The sequence below is a fragment of the Oncorhynchus gorbuscha genome, linkage group LG11, assembly GCF_021184085.1.
Source record: "Oncorhynchus gorbuscha isolate QuinsamMale2020 ecotype Even-year linkage group LG11, OgorEven_v1.0, whole genome shotgun sequence".
NCBI lineage: Eukaryota > Metazoa > Chordata > Actinopteri > Salmoniformes > Salmonidae > Oncorhynchus > Oncorhynchus gorbuscha.
The window spans coordinates 24,000,117-24,019,299 of record NC_060183.1 but is presented as its reverse complement, the minus strand read 5'-3'; the positions used below and the strand labels follow the sequence as shown (position 1 = coordinate 24,019,299).

The 19,183-nt window shown below is 42.6% G+C and overlaps 2 protein-coding genes across 2 annotated transcripts in view; both read left to right on the top strand.

The window, feature by feature from the left end:
- LOC124047605 (glucagon receptor-like) overlaps positions 1–7,670 on the top strand; it is a 32,642-nt gene extending 24,972 nt beyond the window's left edge. Inside the window, exons 4-14 of the mRNA XM_046367925.1 lie at positions 257–364; positions 1,382–1,503; positions 1,919–2,025; positions 2,321–2,477; positions 2,670–2,829; positions 2,923–2,983; positions 3,094–3,163; positions 3,415–3,506; positions 3,708–3,846; positions 3,960–4,001; positions 6,807–7,670. Of these exons, the coding sequence (XP_046223881.1) occupies positions 257–364; positions 1,382–1,503; positions 1,919–2,025; positions 2,321–2,477; positions 2,670–2,829; positions 2,923–2,983; positions 3,094–3,163; positions 3,415–3,506; positions 3,708–3,846; positions 3,960–4,001; positions 6,807–6,878 (1,130 nt within the window). The 3' untranslated portion in view covers positions 6,879–7,670. The remainder of the gene's footprint in view (positions 1–256; positions 365–1,381; positions 1,504–1,918; positions 2,026–2,320; positions 2,478–2,669; positions 2,830–2,922; positions 2,984–3,093; positions 3,164–3,414; positions 3,507–3,707; positions 3,847–3,959; positions 4,002–6,806) is intronic.
- A 4,034-nt stretch (positions 7,671–11,704) lies between these two features.
- Positions 11,705–19,183, top strand: part of wdr90 (WD repeat domain 90) — a 58,081-nt gene continuing 50,602 nt past the window's right edge. Inside the window, exons 1-5 of the mRNA XM_046369061.1 lie at positions 11,705–12,067; positions 12,230–12,321; positions 12,615–12,791; positions 17,727–17,865; positions 18,083–18,253. Coding sequence (XP_046225017.1) covers positions 12,055–12,067; positions 12,230–12,321; positions 12,615–12,791; positions 17,727–17,865; positions 18,083–18,253 — 592 coding nt within the window. The 5' untranslated portion in view covers positions 11,705–12,054. The remainder of the gene's footprint in view (positions 12,068–12,229; positions 12,322–12,614; positions 12,792–17,726; positions 17,866–18,082; positions 18,254–19,183) is intronic.

The window sequence follows — 19,183 nt, the reverse complement described above, 5'->3', positions numbered from 1 at the left end:
CACTCCGGGGGAAGGGCACAACGCAGCACTCTGGGCCAAGACTTATGAAGTGTGTACAGCCAGTGCAAAAGAAAAAATACTTTTGAAATGCGCTGTAAGTTTACATTGAAGTGCAGCTAGTTGTAGTTGCCTATCCTTGGTCAGATAGAATTGCCTCGTAAAGGCATTCTAAACACTGCACACACTATTTTGGTCAGTCTGGATGACCAAGCTACAAATGGAACGCTCGTGGTCATGTTCTTTCTCTGTCTCCCAGGTTTGTTCTGTAACAGGACGTTTGACCGCTATGCCTGCTGGCCTGATGGTCTTCCAGGGTCGGTGGTCAATGTGTCCTGTCCCTCCTACCTGCCCTGGTTTGACAAAGGTGACTGACTTTTAAAAAATCTACATTGTATTGTCGATGGTCATCTATTGAATTGTGATATGATGGCACAGAATAATACCCCAAAATATATTGACCTATTCATAAAACATATAAAGGGAGCAGTGCTGTTCTAATAATCATATTCATTATGATCTGTTAGGTTCTTCTTTTTCAGAGTAAATTACTCACGAACACTAGAGAAGCTTAACCAAGTTGAATTCTTCCCAAAAGGTACAGCTGTAATTCAGCTGTAATTCAGACAGAAAAACATTTGACACAAGCACTGATATTTAACCCTTTCCCCTAGGCTGAGTCTCCTCCTCCACAACCGAACAGCCAACCCATCCCTATTGCTAGACAGAACCATAGTGATATCTGTTCTTCCTCACTTCATCTGACCTGACCTCTACCGCAAAGTGCTCACTCCTCCCCAACTCAAGTTTGGCATGGTTATTGATACCAGACTGTGTCTCTTCTCCTCCCAGGAGATCCCTAATGACTAACAATAACATATCCGTACATAATGTAAACGTTATACATTACCCTCTCTCCCTTAGTGGCATTTGTTAGTTTCTAATCTCTCCACCGTCTCCCCTTCTCAATGTGTGCCACATGTAATCACTTCCCTGCACTCAATACATTGCACCCACTGTATACCTTCCTCTTATAACCCTTAACTTCTGTTGTAGACCCTCAACCTGAGCACTCCATCAGTGACATGAATAAGTAACATTTCATATTCTCAGAACCCAACAGATCTAAATGGCAAAACTGATCCTATTTTAGCACGCCTACTCTCAGACACAGCTCCAATAATTATGCCAATTCGGAAACATTGTTTGTACGTGTTGCTTTCAGAATAGTGTGTGGGTGTGTGTGGGCACAAGCTGTATGTGTGTTTCTGTGGAAAAAATATTTTTGTCTGTGCACTCAATGTGTATTTATGTTTGTGTGTGTGCGCGCACGTGCATGTGTGCGTATGTGCACACACACTGGACATGTCTGCGGGATGTCCAGTGTCTCAGGGTGTGGTGCGTCGGCGGTGTGGCTCTGATGGCCACTGGGTGGAGGAGGAGGACGGGGAAGTCTGGAGGGACATGTCTCAGTGTGAAGAGGAACAGGAAATCACATCTCAGGAGGTACCTGACAAAAACATCATCGATTGTTTTTTACTTGTAGGTGTTAATGAGCACCGTGCCCCTGAGCTCTTCAGGTAAATCAGCCTTCTGTTCCGTCATTTTTAGGGCTGTACTACTGTAAACGTATGCAGTCCCTTAACGCAAAGCCTTCAATGTTTGTAAGATCTGAAGGGTCTGGATATTGTAGGTATGAGCAGTGTAATGATGACGTTTCCACCTTACAGATCTGCAAACATGAATGGATTAAGGCTAAGGGGAAAGGCTAGGAAGCGATTTGGGAACGACCAACGCTTTAAAAAAAAAAAGTTGTTTGTCTTTGTCAGTGACAAGATGTGTATATAAAGTCCTTACTTAACATAATCTCTTCTGACATGAGTTTCCATGGTAACGCCGCTCTGCATTGTTTTTTCCACAGCTGTGGTTCAAGCAGTTGATGGTGAGCTTCAGGATGCTTTACACGGTTGGCTACACCCTGTCCCTCTTCACCCTGGTCTCAGCGCTCATTATTCTACTGAGTATCAGGTACACTTGTCCTTCTGTTCGCCACCACTCTTCAAATAGAAACACTGGTCCACTTCACTCATCTCTATTCCAGTAATCAAGAACTTACATCGAAGTCATATTTACCACAGAAAGCCCAAAAGGATGCTTTGGATGAGCATTGGAAAAGCAACCCTAGAGAAGTAACAGTATGGGAAGGTTTGTGAGTGTGACTAAACATAAGGACATCTTGAGAAGATTTCTGGGTAGTTTTCTTTGATGGTATTTTTTTGGTAGTAATACTTCTTGGTCATCTGCCTCTATTGTTCCCTATCAGGAAGCTTCACTGCACCCGCAACTACATCCACGCAAACCTGTTTGTGTCTTTCATCCTGCGAGCCGTGTCGGTGATCGTCAAGGACACCATGCTGGAGCGTCACTGGGGCCGGGAGATCATGAGACAGGCCGACCTGGGAGAAATGCTGAGTCACGAGGTGGGTTGTGAGCAGTGTAGGTGGAGCTACCATATTGCTTGTTCCTATCATATTTATTCCTTCAAGTCTGCAAACACTTGAATACCCTTGAATATGGTGACATGATCTGTGGAGACCAGGAGTTGTTTTAGCAAAATGTCATCACTGATTGACCTTTATAGTAATCACCATCTTTACCATCTTTATTTCAAGGCTGCCATTGGCTGCAGGATGGCCCAGGTGGTGATGCAGTATTGTGTTCTAGCCAATCACTACTGGTTCTTTGGAGAGGCCATATACCTGTATTCGGTGCTCATCGCCTCCGTATTAATTGAGAACAACAAGTACTTGCCTTATATCTGCCTCGGCTGGGGTGAGTAACGTATCCTTTGTCTACATCCAAAATACCACTTCTGCCTTTTATACCCACTGTGTCTTATTAATGCTCAATGTCTTTCTTTGTCAGGAACCCCTCTTTTATTTGTCCTTCCTTGGATGTTGGCCAAGCTATTGAGAGAAAACAAAGAGTGAGTGGGTGTCCATGTGTCACCTCAATCAGTGCACACTGCACGGCCTGTTGTTTGCATTGATTTAGAGACAGATGTAAACAATGAATGTCCCAATGTGGTACCCTCAGGTGCTGGGCTGTCAATGAAAATATGAGCTACTGGTGGATAATACGGTTTCCCATTCTGTTTGCGTCACTGGTGAGGGCGGCTATTGGCTCTGTTGTGTGTGTGTGTGTGTGTGTGTGTGTGTGTGTGTGTGTGTGTGTGTGTGTGTGTGTGTGTGTGTGTGTGTGTGTGTGTGTGTGTGTGTGTGTGTGTGTGTGTGTGTGTGTGTGTGTGTGCCTGTCTGTGTGCATTGTGTTGGTCTGCATATTTACAGCCTACTTGTCATACATGGCTGTGTGTGTGTGTGTTTGTTTTTGAAAGATTGCAAATGCTACTGTCAACAGATCAACTTATTGATTTTCATGAAGATTTTGAAGGTGATTCTATCCAAACTACGTGCCAACAATCAGAATGGCTATCCTGACTACAAGCTTCGGTAAGGAAGAAGGACAAGAGTCTGATATAATGATATTACACACAGGCCTCTTCCTTTACCGATGTGGCATCCAATTTGATAGTTGGTGACAGAGAGAGGAGGAAAGATAAAGGGGCAGATTAAAAGAAAGAGGGAAAGACATGCGGAAAGTTAGTTGAGACAGTGAGACAAATTTCCTCCCTATGTCCTATCTCCTGATAGCTTGGCCAAGGCGACCTTGACCCTCATCCCTCTATTTGGCATCCATGAGGTCATCTTCATCTTTGCCACTGATGAGCAGACCACTGGCATCCTGCGCTACATCAAGGTCTTCTTCACGCTCTTCCTCAACTCATTTCAGGTGAGGAACCTGAAACCAGGTTACCCAGGTCAACAAACCATAGCCTTGCATTATTACCTAGCAAGTGAAGCCTATCAGTGTTTTGTTTTAACCCAAGCGTTGTGTCTCTATAGGGATTTCTGGTGGCTGTGCTGTACTGCTACTGTAACAAAGAGGTTTGTAAGATTCTATTGTGTTTTTTTTTCGTTATGTTCTGTGTTTTTCTATTGTTTTCCATCCATCAAACTCATCACATGCTCCCCCTGAGGTGCCCCATCCTTTCCTATATAAGCTGTAACGTACACACTTACTGCCAACTGCACATCCCTGATTGAAGACTCATTTGGCTACCTCGATTATCTGTGGCAATTGCTGTAAACGGTCTGGGTTATGGTGTGATGTGAAGTCAGCTGGGTCATAAGTATCTGACAGGTTCGCTAGTGTCTGAAAGAAATGTTAATGGCATTCTGAATTACTTTAGGAATGGGCAACTACTATTATTAGACTAATGCCTTTTGGACGTCAGACCTGTTCATTCTAATGTGCGGCAGCTGCAGACCCGGCCCCAGGATAAAGTGACTAAAGGGGCGAGGGGGCTACATTTTTGGGGGTGTCCTTGCATTAGAATGATATTGAATTCTGCTGATATAATCACGCTGTTCCACAATAAACATAACGTTCAAATGCTGAGACTCCAAGATCATTGAGTGCTTTTGAAATCTGAAATCTCTGCTGCGTTTTATCAGCACAATGGACCATACCATACAGCTAGCCCGTTTTGGTAATGAATATTGGCTACAAGATAGATAGGGAAATTCATCTATTACAAGCAGCCTATGTGAGTGCAGTGATACACACAGTTGTCTTACCAAAATAGTAGTAGCCTAGTTATTCATGCGTGCAAACATAAATACTGAATAACAGTTTGGCTTAGAATACGACACAACTGCGAATGCGAACGAACGAACGAATGAATGAATGCGACCAGAACAAAACAGAGGAACCAAGTAGTAGGCTTAGTAAAGCAAAATGTCAGATCGATAAAGGCATGACACAGTCTATATTTAGGCTCGTTACATTAACAAGGAACAAACACAGTAAACAAAAGGCGAATGGAGACGCAAATAACCAAAACATAGCCTACAGCCTACTACAGTGAGATGCAGCCATGCACAGCTGTCTTGCCAAACAAATAGGTATATACAGGCCAGCTTCAAACATGGAAAAGCATACTGCTCGCTCATGAGTTCAGCAACAGGTTGTGATATGGCAACAGGTTGTGAATACACTTCTGTGAATCAAATTCGACCCACATAATCAATTAAGCAATGCCAGCCTACCATAAACACGTTTCCAATAAGTACAGTTCCATTTACAGCCGCGAAAACCAATAGGCTATGGGAGAAAGGCTCAATTTGATTCTGGTTATCTATTTCTATGATGAAACATACTGATATGTAGCTATACCCAGGGGCGTCATTGGGTTCTTACATTGGAATTATATGGAATTCAGCTTGCATTACACTACACTACACCACAGTAAACATAAAAGTTCAATAATTGCTTTTGACCAAGAAGTGACAGTTTCGATGCCACGACATCTCACTGCACTCCATCAACACCATGGACAGCGCCCTAAAGCAAGATCTTGATCAAAACCAACCAGCTAGATTGAAACAATCTTACGTTTTCAAAAGGGTTGCAACTTCCTTGATGCTCTGTGGAATTTCATGAATAATCGATCAATCGATCATTCCTTGAAATCTTCTTGTGAGATCCCCCTCAAATGCCAGTTGGATTAGTTGAGCTTTCCTCGGGTGTAGCGTGTTTGTTCTGTTCTGATTGGACGCCCAAAAAGTCAGTCCATGTTTCAGTGTAGTAAGCATGGTCGGCATAGCGGAAAGAGGCCCAGAGAATCATTGCAGGATATCAAGTGGGGTCAAATTGTCGTCATTGGAGCCAGAGCGGGCGATTTCAGTCAGAAAAACCTAGCAAACGGCACTGAACTCAGCTTCCACCAAATCTGTTTTGCTTAGATCTCGCAGTGGATTCGCCTTTTAACTCATTTAGAAAGTCATGGCTCTCTGGGTCAAAGGCACACAGGGCCTTCACCAGTTCTGACGTTTCACCAATGACGGTATCCAACGTGCTGAAGAACGGTGTTTTCCACTCAGTCTCTTCTCCTCAGTTCTGCTGGCCTACTGTATCATGTAGGCCTGGAGGTTTGTACTTATATACTGTAACATCGTTGTTTGCTTGGCGCTGGTGGTGGTGCATCAGTGCCACTGGCACTGCACTGTGCCTAAATGGCTTCGAACTCACTGTCGCCCCACAGCTTCTTGACACACTCCAATACACTGTGGACCACTTTGACTCTAGTGTAAAGATCCGTTGCTTTTGCCTGGAGTCATTTGTTTGAAGGAGGGAGAAGACTGAGGATTCTGTGCACCACATGCTGGCTGTAAACTTAAAGCCGGGGTCTGTCACTGTCCTCAGCAACCTTGCAGTCCTCGAGTCTTACTTCTGTGCTTTAGGAACGCATGCATTTTTGCCTGCTTTTTATGGAAACCAAAAAGGAGTCATACCTTACCACCCAGTGACTTCTCATAGCCGCCCTACACACACCACGGCGTTCCCTGTCCATTGTGCTGACAGCGCAACGGAGATACAGATCATCTTTTGCGCCAAAGGCCCCTTTAGCCCCCTCGTGGTCCTCGGGGCAGGTAGCTTCTTCCATTCTCATGTACAGTATAGTTGCAGATGTCCTCTTTTGCTCTGTAATCGCCAATCCTGAGTAGGAAAAATGCATCAATTCAACATCCTTTGATTAAAAATTGGTTTTGCAAAAAGACAGGCTATCATTTACTGAGGGAGTAGAATTGTATGAAGAATAGTAGACTGTGCATCAGTGACCAGCAAGGACAAACTCACACATTTCAGTTGAAGGGAGGGAAGAATGTTTTTTCCTCTGTTGGTTGCAGGTGAAGACAGAGCTTGCGAAGAAACTGCGAAGCTGTAGGATGGAGGTGGAGGTGGTGTGCTGTGGACAGTGACTAACCGAGACAAGAGTAGAACCATTCTCCATCGCCACAGTTCCAGAGAACAGTGGAGCTTCTACACCACCACCAACAGGAGTCCAACCTGATAGTCCTCCATCTCCGCAGGCTCAAAGTTCAAGACAGCATGCTCGGAACACCTCCATGACACCTGAGTCTCTCGCTCAACTGCATTGTCGTACCACAAAGGCAACCCTGGAGAAGAGTACAGACTGCACACACCTAACTCCTAATGAGACCACGGGGTCTAGTCCATCTATGCAGGTGTCATTCCTCATTCACTTAAACGACCCGGTTGAGTTACCTCCACATGTTGTAAATATTTATTCAGATTAAAGGCCCAAATGCAGCCATTTTTGATCTAATATGAAATAATTTCTGGGTAACAATTAAGTACCGTAGTGTAATAGTTTGAAATTAAAATGTAAAACAAAATGACAAAAATAATTGTTTCGCAAGCAAGAAGTTTCAGAGGTGGTCTAAGTAAGGGGTCTAATTGGGGGTGCCTAATGTAACTTGAAAACTAGCTGTTGGCAGAGAGGTTTGACACTTTTTTTGTTATTGGTCTATCAATTTATACTGCCTGGGGATGTCATCATGCAAGACAACTCCGCCCATGCAAAACCTGCAGATTAGAAGGTCCCGTGTAAATTGTATTTTCAACTGGCAACTATCAGAAAGTTACACTGATCACATTTTTCCCACTTTTACAGTGTTATTTTCAGCTGTTGTACAATATGATACAAAACACAGGGAAAACTGAAATTTGACTGCACTGGGCCTTTAAGTAAGATAATATAATAATAATAATATATGCCATTTAGCAGACGCTTTTATCCATAGCGACTTACAGTCATGTGTGCATACATTCTACGTATGGGTGGTCCCGGGGATCGAACCCACTACCCTGGCGTTACAAGCGCCATGCTCTACCAACTGAGCTACAGAAGGAAGATATTATTTGTGTGTCACTCTGTTAATGTACAGTATTTTAATGTATTTCCAAATGATGAGTGGTACAGTGCCTAGTTAAAGTCTACACATCCAACTCCCCCCATGCCTTAAAATTACATCTAAAAAGGGATTAAATAAATACAAATCCTGCCGATCCACATAACCTACTCCACATTTTCAAAGTTAAAGGAAATGATGGAAACTGTTCCACAAGAAAAAAGAACATGTCTAAATTGCATTTGTGTTCACACCCCAGAGTTAATACTTCGTGGAAGTATTTTGCAGCCATTAAAGCTGGGAATAATTTTAAATAAGATCTAACCGGTGTGTCAAATGGCTAGCTAGATAGTAGCATTTCAATCTGTGACATCACTTGCTCTGAGACTTTGAAGTAGTTGTTTCACTTGCTCTGCAAGGGCCGTGGCTTTTGTGTAGCGATAGTTAACTATGCTTCATGGGAGGCAGTTGTTGATGGTTTCAGAGGATCCCTGGTATGAGCCCAGGTTGGAGCAAGGAGAGGGACGGAAGCAAAGACTGTTACATTTGCACAACTCTTAGGGCAACATACACTGAGTTTACCAAACATTAGGAACACCTTCCTAATATTGAGTTGCACCCCCCCTTTTTCCCTCAGAACAGCCTCAATTTGCCAGGGCATGGACTCTACAAGGTGTCAAAAACGTTTCATAGGGATGCTTGGCCCATGTTGACTCCAATGCTTCCCACAGTTGTGTCAAGTCGGCTGGATGTCCTTCGGCTGGTAGTCCTTTGGCTGGTAGACCATTCTTGATACACAAAGGGAAACTGTTGAGCACGACAAACCCAGCAGCGTTGCAGTTTTTGACACAAAACGGTGCGCCTGATGCTGCCACCACAATAGTTGAAAATAAAAGTTGGTAGAATGTTATTCAAAATTGTTCACAGCTGCAATGGCTGCCAAAGGCTCCTTCCACCAAGTATTAACTCTGGGGTGTGAAGACATACGCAATCAAAACATCTTCATTTTTGATGAATTTGGAAAAATGTCTATATTTTTTCTCTCGCTTTGAAAATGCGGAGTAGGTTGTGTAGATCGTTAGGGGGCAAAACCCCTCACATTTATTCCCTTTTGAGATTTCATTTTAAGGCTCCAAATGTGAAGACTGTGCAAGGGGTGTGTAGACGTTCACTAGTGATTGTGTCTCAAGTAGTCATTTTGTATTCGAGATGAGTGAAGCTTTTCGCTACAAGACTTTTGAAATGTCAATAGATAAAATGAAATATGACTTTAAAAAATCATACTTTTCCTGCTGTTGTCTTTCTGGAGGCCATAGGGTGGATAACTCAAAAACACGTTTGTGTCAGTGATGCGTATGTGAACCCTGAATGCATCAGTCACTTTACGCAATTTAACATGACCTTTTACCATATCATGTTTAGTGTGGAATTTATGCTTAAAATGATCCTTATCCAACTCAAGACATGGGTCGGGCTCCACTGCTCAGATGCTGCATTCATCATCCAATGGTTGCAGGCCACTTCATCGACTGGTTCATCGACTGACAGACTGATAGAACAAACAATGTGGTTTACTGAAACGTAAAATACCATTCCAGGCGTTTTAAGATCTGTCATGTGTCAGCAACGCCTGGGCAGATTAATGCGCCCATGACCTATCTTGACCAATAAAGCTCAACAGCTTGTAGTCCTAAAAACCGGAAATTAGTTACCTCTGGTTGTTCAGCAAAAGATTGTCTATTTTATTGACAAGATAGTTGAGTGACCGTTCTAACAATGGAAATATATGTCCTTAAAGATGGAAGGCAGGCGGGAAGAGGTGAGATCAGGTGGGACCATTCTTTCCAATGAGAGAGCAGAAACATGCGTGAACAACAGGCCATAGAAATAGATAAAGGTCTCATCTTTGTATCTGTGCTATTATAACGCCTGTGATAGCATAGGCATCGCCATTGAGGCGATCACTGTTTTAAAGTAGAACATTTTCTTCTTCATTGGCCGATTGCTCCCAATTCATAGGAATCCCCACCCAGTTGACTACTTTAAAATGGTGGAAGCCCTCAATGGCAATGTCCATGCTAAAATCGGTTTTATCCATAATGAGTCTATCTCCATGACAACAGACAACTCCAATATTAAGTTATTTTTTCTAAGTTGCCGAAATGCCACTTGAGTCCACCTATATCAGTGCATTCCTAATCTAACCAAACTTCTATTTGGTCAAATAAGCCCATTTAGCAAATTAGCAATACTTTTTTAATGTTGACCAAATTTTATACTCTTATCTCATTGACCTCCATATAAAAAATCCTCACTTCGTTGGCTTATTTCTGTGGACAGATTTTGGGCAGAGTAAAACCTGTTGTTTTGCCTCATACTCTCTGGCTCAACCATTCCTATGGGGGAAATTAATGGGGAAAGAATGGGGTTTTGGGATAGACATAGGCTTCGGAGATCTTATACACTACATGACCAATAGTATGTGGACACCTGCTTGTCGAACATCTCATTCCAAGATCAAGGGCATTGATATGGAGTTGGTCCCCCCTGCACTCTTCTGGGAAGACTTTTCACTAGATGTTGGAACATTGCTGCGGGGACTTGCTTCCATTCAGCCACAAGATCATTAGTGAGGTCCGGCACTGACTTCGGGCAATTAGACCTGGCTCTCAGTCAGCATTCCAATTCATCCCAAAGGTGTTCGATGGGGTTGAGGTCAGGGCTCTGTGCAGGCCAGTCAAGTTCTTCCACACCATCTCAACAAACCATTTCTGTATGGACCTTGCTTTATGCATGTAGAAATTGTCATGCTGAAAGAGGAAAGGGCCTTCCCAAAACTGTTGCCACAAATTTGGAAGCACAGAATCGTCTGGAATGTCATTGTATGCTGTAGACTTAAGATTCCCTTCACTGGAACTAAGGGGCCTAGCCCGAACTATGAAAAACAGCCACAGACCATTATTCCTCATCCGCCAAACTTTACATTTGGCACTATGCATTTGGGCAGGTATTGTTCTCCTGGCATCCGCCAAACCCAGATTCTTCCGTCGGACTGCCAGATGGTGAAGTGTGATTCATCAATCCAGAGAACGTATTTCCACTGCTCCAGAGTCCAATGGCGGTGAGCTTTACACCACTCCAGCCGGCATTGTGCATGGTGATCTTAGGTTTTTGTGTGGCTGCCAGGCCACGGAAACCCATTTAATGAAGCTTCCGACAAGCAGTTCAGTGCTGACATTGCTTCCAGAGGCAGTTTGGAACTCGGTAGTGAGTGTTGCAGCGGAGGACAGACCATTTTTAAGCACCACGCACTTCAGCCCTCGGCGGTACCTAGACATTTGCACTTCACTTACAGTTGACAGGGGCAGTTCAATCAGGATAGAAATGTTAAGAACTGACTTGTTGGAAAGGTGGTAGCCTATGACAGTGCCACGTTGAAAGTCACTCAACTCATCAGTAAGGGCATTCTACTGCCGCCAATGTTTGTCAATGGCGATTTTGTGGATGTGTGCTCGATTGTATACACCTGTCAGAAACGGGTGTGGCTGACATAGACAAATCCACTAATTTGAAGGGGTGTCCACATACTTTTTTTATATGTAGTATATGTTTTGTTCTATGATATGTCAGTCAGTTAACATTACCTTTATGAATTATGAAACATTTGTGTTTGTGCATTTGTGTTCCCAAAATTGAATGTTAGTTGATGAAGATTACCACATAGAGCAACACGTATAAGATCTCATAAACCTGTGTTTACCACAAAACCACATTAATTTGCACGAGCCATGGTGGCGTTAATGCCAACAAAAAGACGCCATTACTATTGCTCTCTATGGTCCTGAACTACCGCTCCCAGAGGCACCGTGGGACGCAAAGACGTGACTACGTATTACCGTTGGAAACGGCGGCGATTGTAGCGGGAGAGTACAGATTGTCATGCCAAAATCTGTTGTTTACATGGCGAAGAACATAAAAAACCTTGCTTCCACAATTTCAAAGGAAAATATGGAGTGAGACAAGATATGTACTTCTTTCGTAAAGCACGTTAAATGTTGATGGTACCTTTGTTACCAAAGGTCGAGTTGATAGCACAGCAAAGCCACAGTGGCTATCCGGTACAGCATTATAGTACATATTTTGCCAGATATCAACAGGTGAATGAACTTACTAGCTAACGTTAGCTAAGTAACTTGAAAGGACTCCCTGACATATTGCTACAATGACGTCGAGAGGTAAAGGGTTTAATTGCATATCACTGCAGGTTACCAGCTAACGTATTTCACTGCTAGTTAAAAATAGAGTAATGAATTATGACAACTATTCCAACTAGCTAACGTTAAATGCTTTTACAGTATTTATAACTAGTGCCCTTCAATGTTTATTGTGCCTGACAGTGTGGCAACACCCCTATGTCAACATCTTCAAACACATGAGAGTTGAGGAATGGAAGAAGACCTCAAGAGAGGGAGATGTGACAACCTATATGGTAGGCAACACTACTCTTAACAAGTCACTCTTATTACCCAACCAGCATTGGAGATAGGAGGCAACCTGGGGTGGCAATCATGTTAAAGGTACTCAATACCTTGTGCCCACTCTCTCCCCTCGTCCAATCAGAGAAGTGAGGAGAAGCTCTGAGGTTGACCCCATTTAGACCTTCTCATCCAATGCCCCTGCTTATGTCAGATGGGAAATGAGGAATCAGAAACTACTTTTGAGATTCACCCCAGGTCTTCAGTTTGCTTTTAATTGTGACTTTTCATTATGACATTTTGACAGGACAAAACACTGATGTGTTCAGTGTTTCGGATCCGAGGGTCCATTCCAGCCAGCAATTACATCCTTCTGCCCAAGACCAGCACTCAGTCCCTGGGGCTGACAGGACGCTACCTCTACCTGCTCTTCAGACCCAGTCCTGCCAAACACTTTGTAGTGCATATGGATATTGCTGCTGAGGTACAGACTGGGGACATGATTTTCCGTCCTGGCCCTTTCTTGGGTTGAATTCCGCATTGTTATGTACAGCTTAGGTGTACCATTATTTTCTGTATTGGCACACTCCATTGTGGTTGTCATTCCAATTGAAGGAACTAGGGTCTGGTTTCAATGATAGAGTTACTATGTCACTGCCTTTGTCAATAAGCGTAAAAAATACTCAACCAAAAAATCACGAGGCAGACATTTCAGAATGTCGCGATTCAAAACCATAGTTTGGGGGGAAAACATTTGCAGTGGTTCTCGTTCAGCTAGTTAATGCAAACCAGCCTCTTGATCTCCATCTCGCTAGCAAATATTTTGTATTTTATTGAAGCGGACCTAGGAAGTGACGTAGTTCCTCAATGCCAAAAGAGTCCATCAAACCAGACCCTAGTCACTGTGTTGCCTAGGGTTGGGTTTTCGAGACTAGGAAGGAACACAATGGCATTGTCAGGCATGTAATTACATACTTTATAAAACGGATTTATATAGGATATCTGTGTTGTGAGGCATGTTATTTTTCAACAAGGGCATAGTACTTAGTATTTTGATAGTATGATGGATTGGCATAGCACTGATCAAATAAATATATGCCTCATAATTCTAAGGAATTTGCCGTGTTAAAAGTGAAATAACATTACTATTCAGAATAGTCTGTCTCCTCTCTCCCACTTCCACGACACTCAATACCTGCTTTTATACTGAACAAAAATATAAACGTAACATGCATCAATTTCAACAATTTTGCTTAATTACAGTTCATATAAAGAAATCAGTCAGTTGAAATAAATGTATTAGGCCCTAATCTATGGATTTCACATTACTGGGAAGGGGTGTAGCCATGGGTGGGCCTGGGAAGGCGTAGGACCACCCACTGGGCTGGCGTGGTTACATGTGGTCTGCGGTTGTGAGGCCGGTTGGACATACTGCCAAATTCTCTAAAACAACATTGGATGCAGCTTATGGTAGAGAAATTAGCATTAAATTATCTGGCAACAGCTCTGGTGGACATTCGGGCAGTCAGCATGCCATTTATAATCTCCCTCAACTTGAAACAGCTGTGGCATTGTGTTGTGTGACAAAACTGCAAATTTTAGAGTGGCCTTTTATTGTCCCCAGTACAAGGTGCACCTGTGTAATGATCATGCTGTTTAATCAGCTTCTTGATATGCCACACCTGATAGGTGGATGGATTATCTTGGCAGAGGAAAAATGTTCACTAACGGGGATGTAAAAAATTGTGCACAACATTTTAGAGAAATGCTTTTTGTGCATATGGACAATTTCTGGAATCTTTTATTTCAGCTCTTCAAACATGGGCCCAACACTTTACATGTTGCGTTTTATATTTTTGTGGAGTATAGTAGCATGCCTCCGGAACTGATTCTCAGTAGAACACCACTTGTTCCTTGTGGTATTGATCTACCTGCTAGAATTGGCTGCTTTCTCATGTGTTTTATACCCAACCTTTCATTTTGAAAGTGCTGTAGTTCCTATGGATTTAAAACCCAAGGTTATTTTACCACCACTCATTGGGGATTATGACATTTAGTTGAGATCTTAACTGGAATTGGGAAAATAAGCCTTCTAAATCTGTCCATCTAAGCTTCTTAGATTTATCCATCTAATTATTGAACGAGTAATATAAATCTCTAAGTTTTAAGCCTACAGTAGTTCATTAGACTAGTTGTTTTGGTGCCTCTATAATACAGTCTAGGCTTTAGCACCTCGAGTGACACGTTCAGCTCTGTTATTGTCTTGTCTAGGGTTTTGGGAGATTATGTTATTCTAATATCCTTGCATTTAGCCAGGACCATATTCATAAAGCCTCTCAGAGTGGGAGTGCTGGTCTAAAATCAGTTTTCCCTAGATCATAATGAATAAGATTAGTAGGGGATCTGATCCTAGATCAGTAATCCTATTCAGAGACCCTTTATGAATACGTGTGCTGTTCAGGCGTTCAACCATGGAACTCTCCTTGATAAGTTACCAGACAGAATCATGACTGGTCTTGTTGATTCCAGCTTTATGGATGTTACATTTGCAGGCAAAATCACAACTTGAATGTCTCACAGAATGGACAAGCAAAATGTAAATTAAGCTTCTGATGTGTGTGTCTATAGGTCCCCTTGGAATACCCAAATATTGGCATGTTGGCCAAATAAAACAGAGGCATTACTTGTAACATTAAATGGGCCAGATTTTGGGAGACTGAACATATTAGCAGAAGTCTGAGTTTGTAAGTCTCTTAGGTCAAAACATGAATAGGCATTTTGAAGGAAAGGCTTGGCTGAACACAAAAAAAAGGAAACATTTGAAAAGGATGTAATTTCCATTATTACTTTAGAGTGGAAATACAACCGTTATGGATATTACACCCATTGACATTCAAATCTTAAAGATTTCTTTATCAAAATCTATCGAAACACATTTGTTGTCAACCTTGGAACTTTTGTAAAATGTCAGCAGATGGAATTGTACCTAAATAATGTCTGCACTTCAAAATATACTCAACAAAAATATAAATGCAACAATTTCAATGATTTTACTGAGTTACAGTTCATGTAAGGAAATCAATCAATTTAAATAAATAAATGAGTTCCTAATCAATGGATTCACATGACTGGGCAGGGTCACAGCCATGGGTGGGCCTGGGAGGGCACAGGTCCACCCATTGGGGAGCCAGCCCAGCCAATTAGTATTAGTTTTCCCCCACAAACAGGCTTTATTACAGACAGAAATACTCCTCCGTTTCATCAGCTGTCTGGGTGTCTGGTCTCAGACAATCCCAGAGGTGAAGAAGTCTGATGTGGAGGTCCTGGGCTGGCTTGGTTACACATGGCCTGTGGTTGTGAGGCCGGTTGGACGTACTGCCAAATTCTCTAAAACAACGTTAGAAGTGGTTTATGGTAGAGAAATTAACATTAAATTTTCTGGCAACAGCTCTGGGGGACATCTTTTATTTCAGCTCATGAAACATGGGACCAATACTTTACATGTTGCGTTTATATTTTTGGTCAGTATATATACCTTATGGATAATTACTGAATGAGCATGGTTTCATTTTCGAATAATTCACCTTTTTTGTCAGGGTGACCTTCCCCTGGGATTGCCCATATGGTTTCTTGCTACCATTATAAGTTTTGTCGCATCTACCTCGTCTCTGACTCTACCTGGGTTCCTTGTCTTGTGGATTTCATAACCACGCCTTTATAACAATTAAATCTTGATGAGACATGAATTTGTTCAACCATTTATCTGAACGTGCTCGTCTTAACACATACGAACCACCATGATGCTCTGCCGCACAACCCCAATACACAACTCTCTCTACATGAACTGTTGGGAGAGTCTATTCTACAAGTCCAACCGTTTAGGTGCCCGCCTATCTCTCGTAGTGTTTGGTGTGTAGCCCATTCACTCACGCTGACCAGCTCCAATACTTTGTTCTTAACTAGAGCTTCGAAGTCAGCCTCGGCTTTTGGTTTGATAGTATAAGTTAAGCGTTGTGCTTTCAAAAACGTTGGTTTGTGTCTGACACGAGATACAGCTGCCCCTGTGTCAATCTCCATATGTACTGGCTGCCCCTCTAGTAAGGGAGAGACATAGTAGCCATACCCCCCCCCCCCCCCAGCAACAGTCAGGATTTTCAGTGTGACTTCCTTGTCTGAGTCTCTCACCTCAATGTTCTCTGCTCAACAGCGTGAACATATATTTTTATTTTGTTGGAACGTCTGAAAACAAACAGTCTTTGATGTTTTCTCTGAGCGCGATGTTGCCGGCAATTCATGTCCTTACATCAGCACATAGACGCCTGATGTCCCGCTTTGCCACAGCGGAAGCATGTGCCTTGATTTCCCTGTCTCTGATTCTCAGTTGAGATAATCAGGGAAAGTGCACAACTGCTGAGCGTCTATCATCTAGGTCCATGGACACACTGACTTCAATGGCCCTTGCCAAGGTCAGATTACTTTAAGTCAATTGTCTCTGTTGTGTAGTGTTAGCAATTGATGTTATTCTTCAATAACACAAACTCCAAAGCAAATCAGGGCGAGAAAAATAGGTTTATTTGAGAAGGACAAATCAAGATGTTATGCTGGGAGGTAGATGTTCAGTCTCCCCTGTCCACAGCTTTTCTCCACCGAACAAAGGAACAGGATGCCATTTATAATCCCCCCACACTAGCCTGGGGTTGACCAATCAGAAGTCCTTGCAGGACAACTGGCCAAATAACAAGTGTGAGTTCAACCATTTATTTGACCTTGCTCATCTTAACACATATAAACCTCTATGATGCTCTGCAGCAGAACCCCAATACACAAGACCTAGTACCTCATTTTGACAAGGTTGATTTCTTCTACCCCAGGCCACTCAAAACCATGCTTAAAAGTTGGACACACTATATCATTCTGTCATTCGATTTGCCTAGGGGTTCAGTGGATCACTTATCACTCTCCTCATGGTTGCAAAGAGTGAAATAGACCTTTTCTCACTCTAGATGTAGGGTTGTGATGGTCCTGGAATTTAGGATGACTAATTGGCCAGACTAATGACTGCGGTCTCTGTAACAGTTTGAATAGCAAAAATAAAAACATATTTTTAGACGCACATTTTCTCCTTCGCTCCTGATTGCATGTGCTGCCATAGGAACATAATTAATCTATGAGTTATATGTATATGTGTGCTGCTGCTTCATTGTGGGGGTTGTTACCTCTGCAACCCGAGACTTTGTTGCTCCTTGCCGACTCAAGAAACTAGCAAAGTTTCATCACGCTGTTAAGAGTCCATTTTACCTCAAACGAACTAAACTGTACAAATACGTATTCACATTTTTACCAATTACCAGTACAACCCCACCATAAGAATTACAGGTACTATATTTGACCTCCCTGTTTCCTCTGCTGTTTTTTGTAGGAGGGCCAGGTGATCCGTGTCTCCTTCTCCAACCTGTTTAAGGAGTTCAAGTCCACGGCCACCTGGCTGCAGTTCCCCTTCCTGTGTGGAGCGGCCAAGGGCTCGGTGTACGAGAGCACTGCAAAAACAGCCAGACACGGTGAAAACATACATCTACACCGAACATAGTGACACAGTTACAGCAACAATCATGTTCAAGCAAAACTGGTTGAATTGTAACAGCTAAAAGCTGGTCATTTGAATCAGATTTGTCGAGTTTTGTCTTCTGTGATGTCTTCACTGAACATGGCTAAACCAGCAAATTACAATTGTACTGCGGTGTTCCTTGATCATGACCAAGTTCTTCTATTGGCCAGGACTGGTGGGTCCCGCCCCCTCTACGGTGCGTTGGACCTGTCTGATGATGGACCTGCAGTACATTCTCTCTGTCTACCTCAACCGCCGCCACAGCCACCTGAAGACAGTCAAACTGTGTGCCAACATGTCAGTGAAAAACATGTTCACCAGTGACCTGGTGCTAGACCCTGGTGAGACTGAGACCCAAAGCTGTCACAGGGTTTTATAAGAGGATTATAATGTAATATGGTGTTAGATGCTTCATGTCAGGTTTACCAAGGACTGTGTATGTGCACAAAATGAAATTGCAATCTGGGGGGAAATTCCTGGCTCAAAGTTTTTAATGTTTCCACAGAACTAGCTATTAGTTACCTTTGTTATTAGTAATAACTTGTCAGCTTTTGTCATTGAGGAAGAATGTTCCCTGAGATGGGAGAGGCAGGACTTGCAGCGCGATCTGCGTCACAAATAGAACTGACTTCTATTTTACAAGCTGACTACACCGCTCGCGTTGCAATATAAATAAAAAAATCTATATTATTCAATTATTGCACCCACACTGCTCACGCGCACCAACAAGCATCTGCATTGCAAAGGGCTTAAATAGAAATCAGTTCTATTTCGGATGCAGATCGCGCTCCATCTCCTCATTGGTTTATAGAAGCAGATACCCACGTGCCATCTCATTGGTTATACCAACGTGGGTGACTGAAAGACGAAATCGGTTGGTGGCGGTAATGCATGTAATTTATGAAAGTTGCCAATCGCAATATAAAGTCAAGAGAAGAAAAAGCCTAGAAGGACCAGAGATGACTAGAAACGATTCGGTTGACCATTTTATGTGTGGATTAATTATCGGAGTAGAGGACCTTGTGCTTTTCAGGTAAAATAACAATGTTAATCCCAGGACAAATTAGCTAGCAACAGCAAACTATCTAAATAGAACAAATTAGCTAGCGAGCTAAATTGCTATAAAGGTTTAATTATTTTCGATCTGTCCCCAAATTAATGTAATTGGTTCAGAGTCTGTTTTGATATTTTAACCTGCGTGTTGTGAGCACGTTTGGTGTGGGGGTGACAAAATAAATTGTTAGCGCTTGGCAACGTAGACGCTCGTTGGC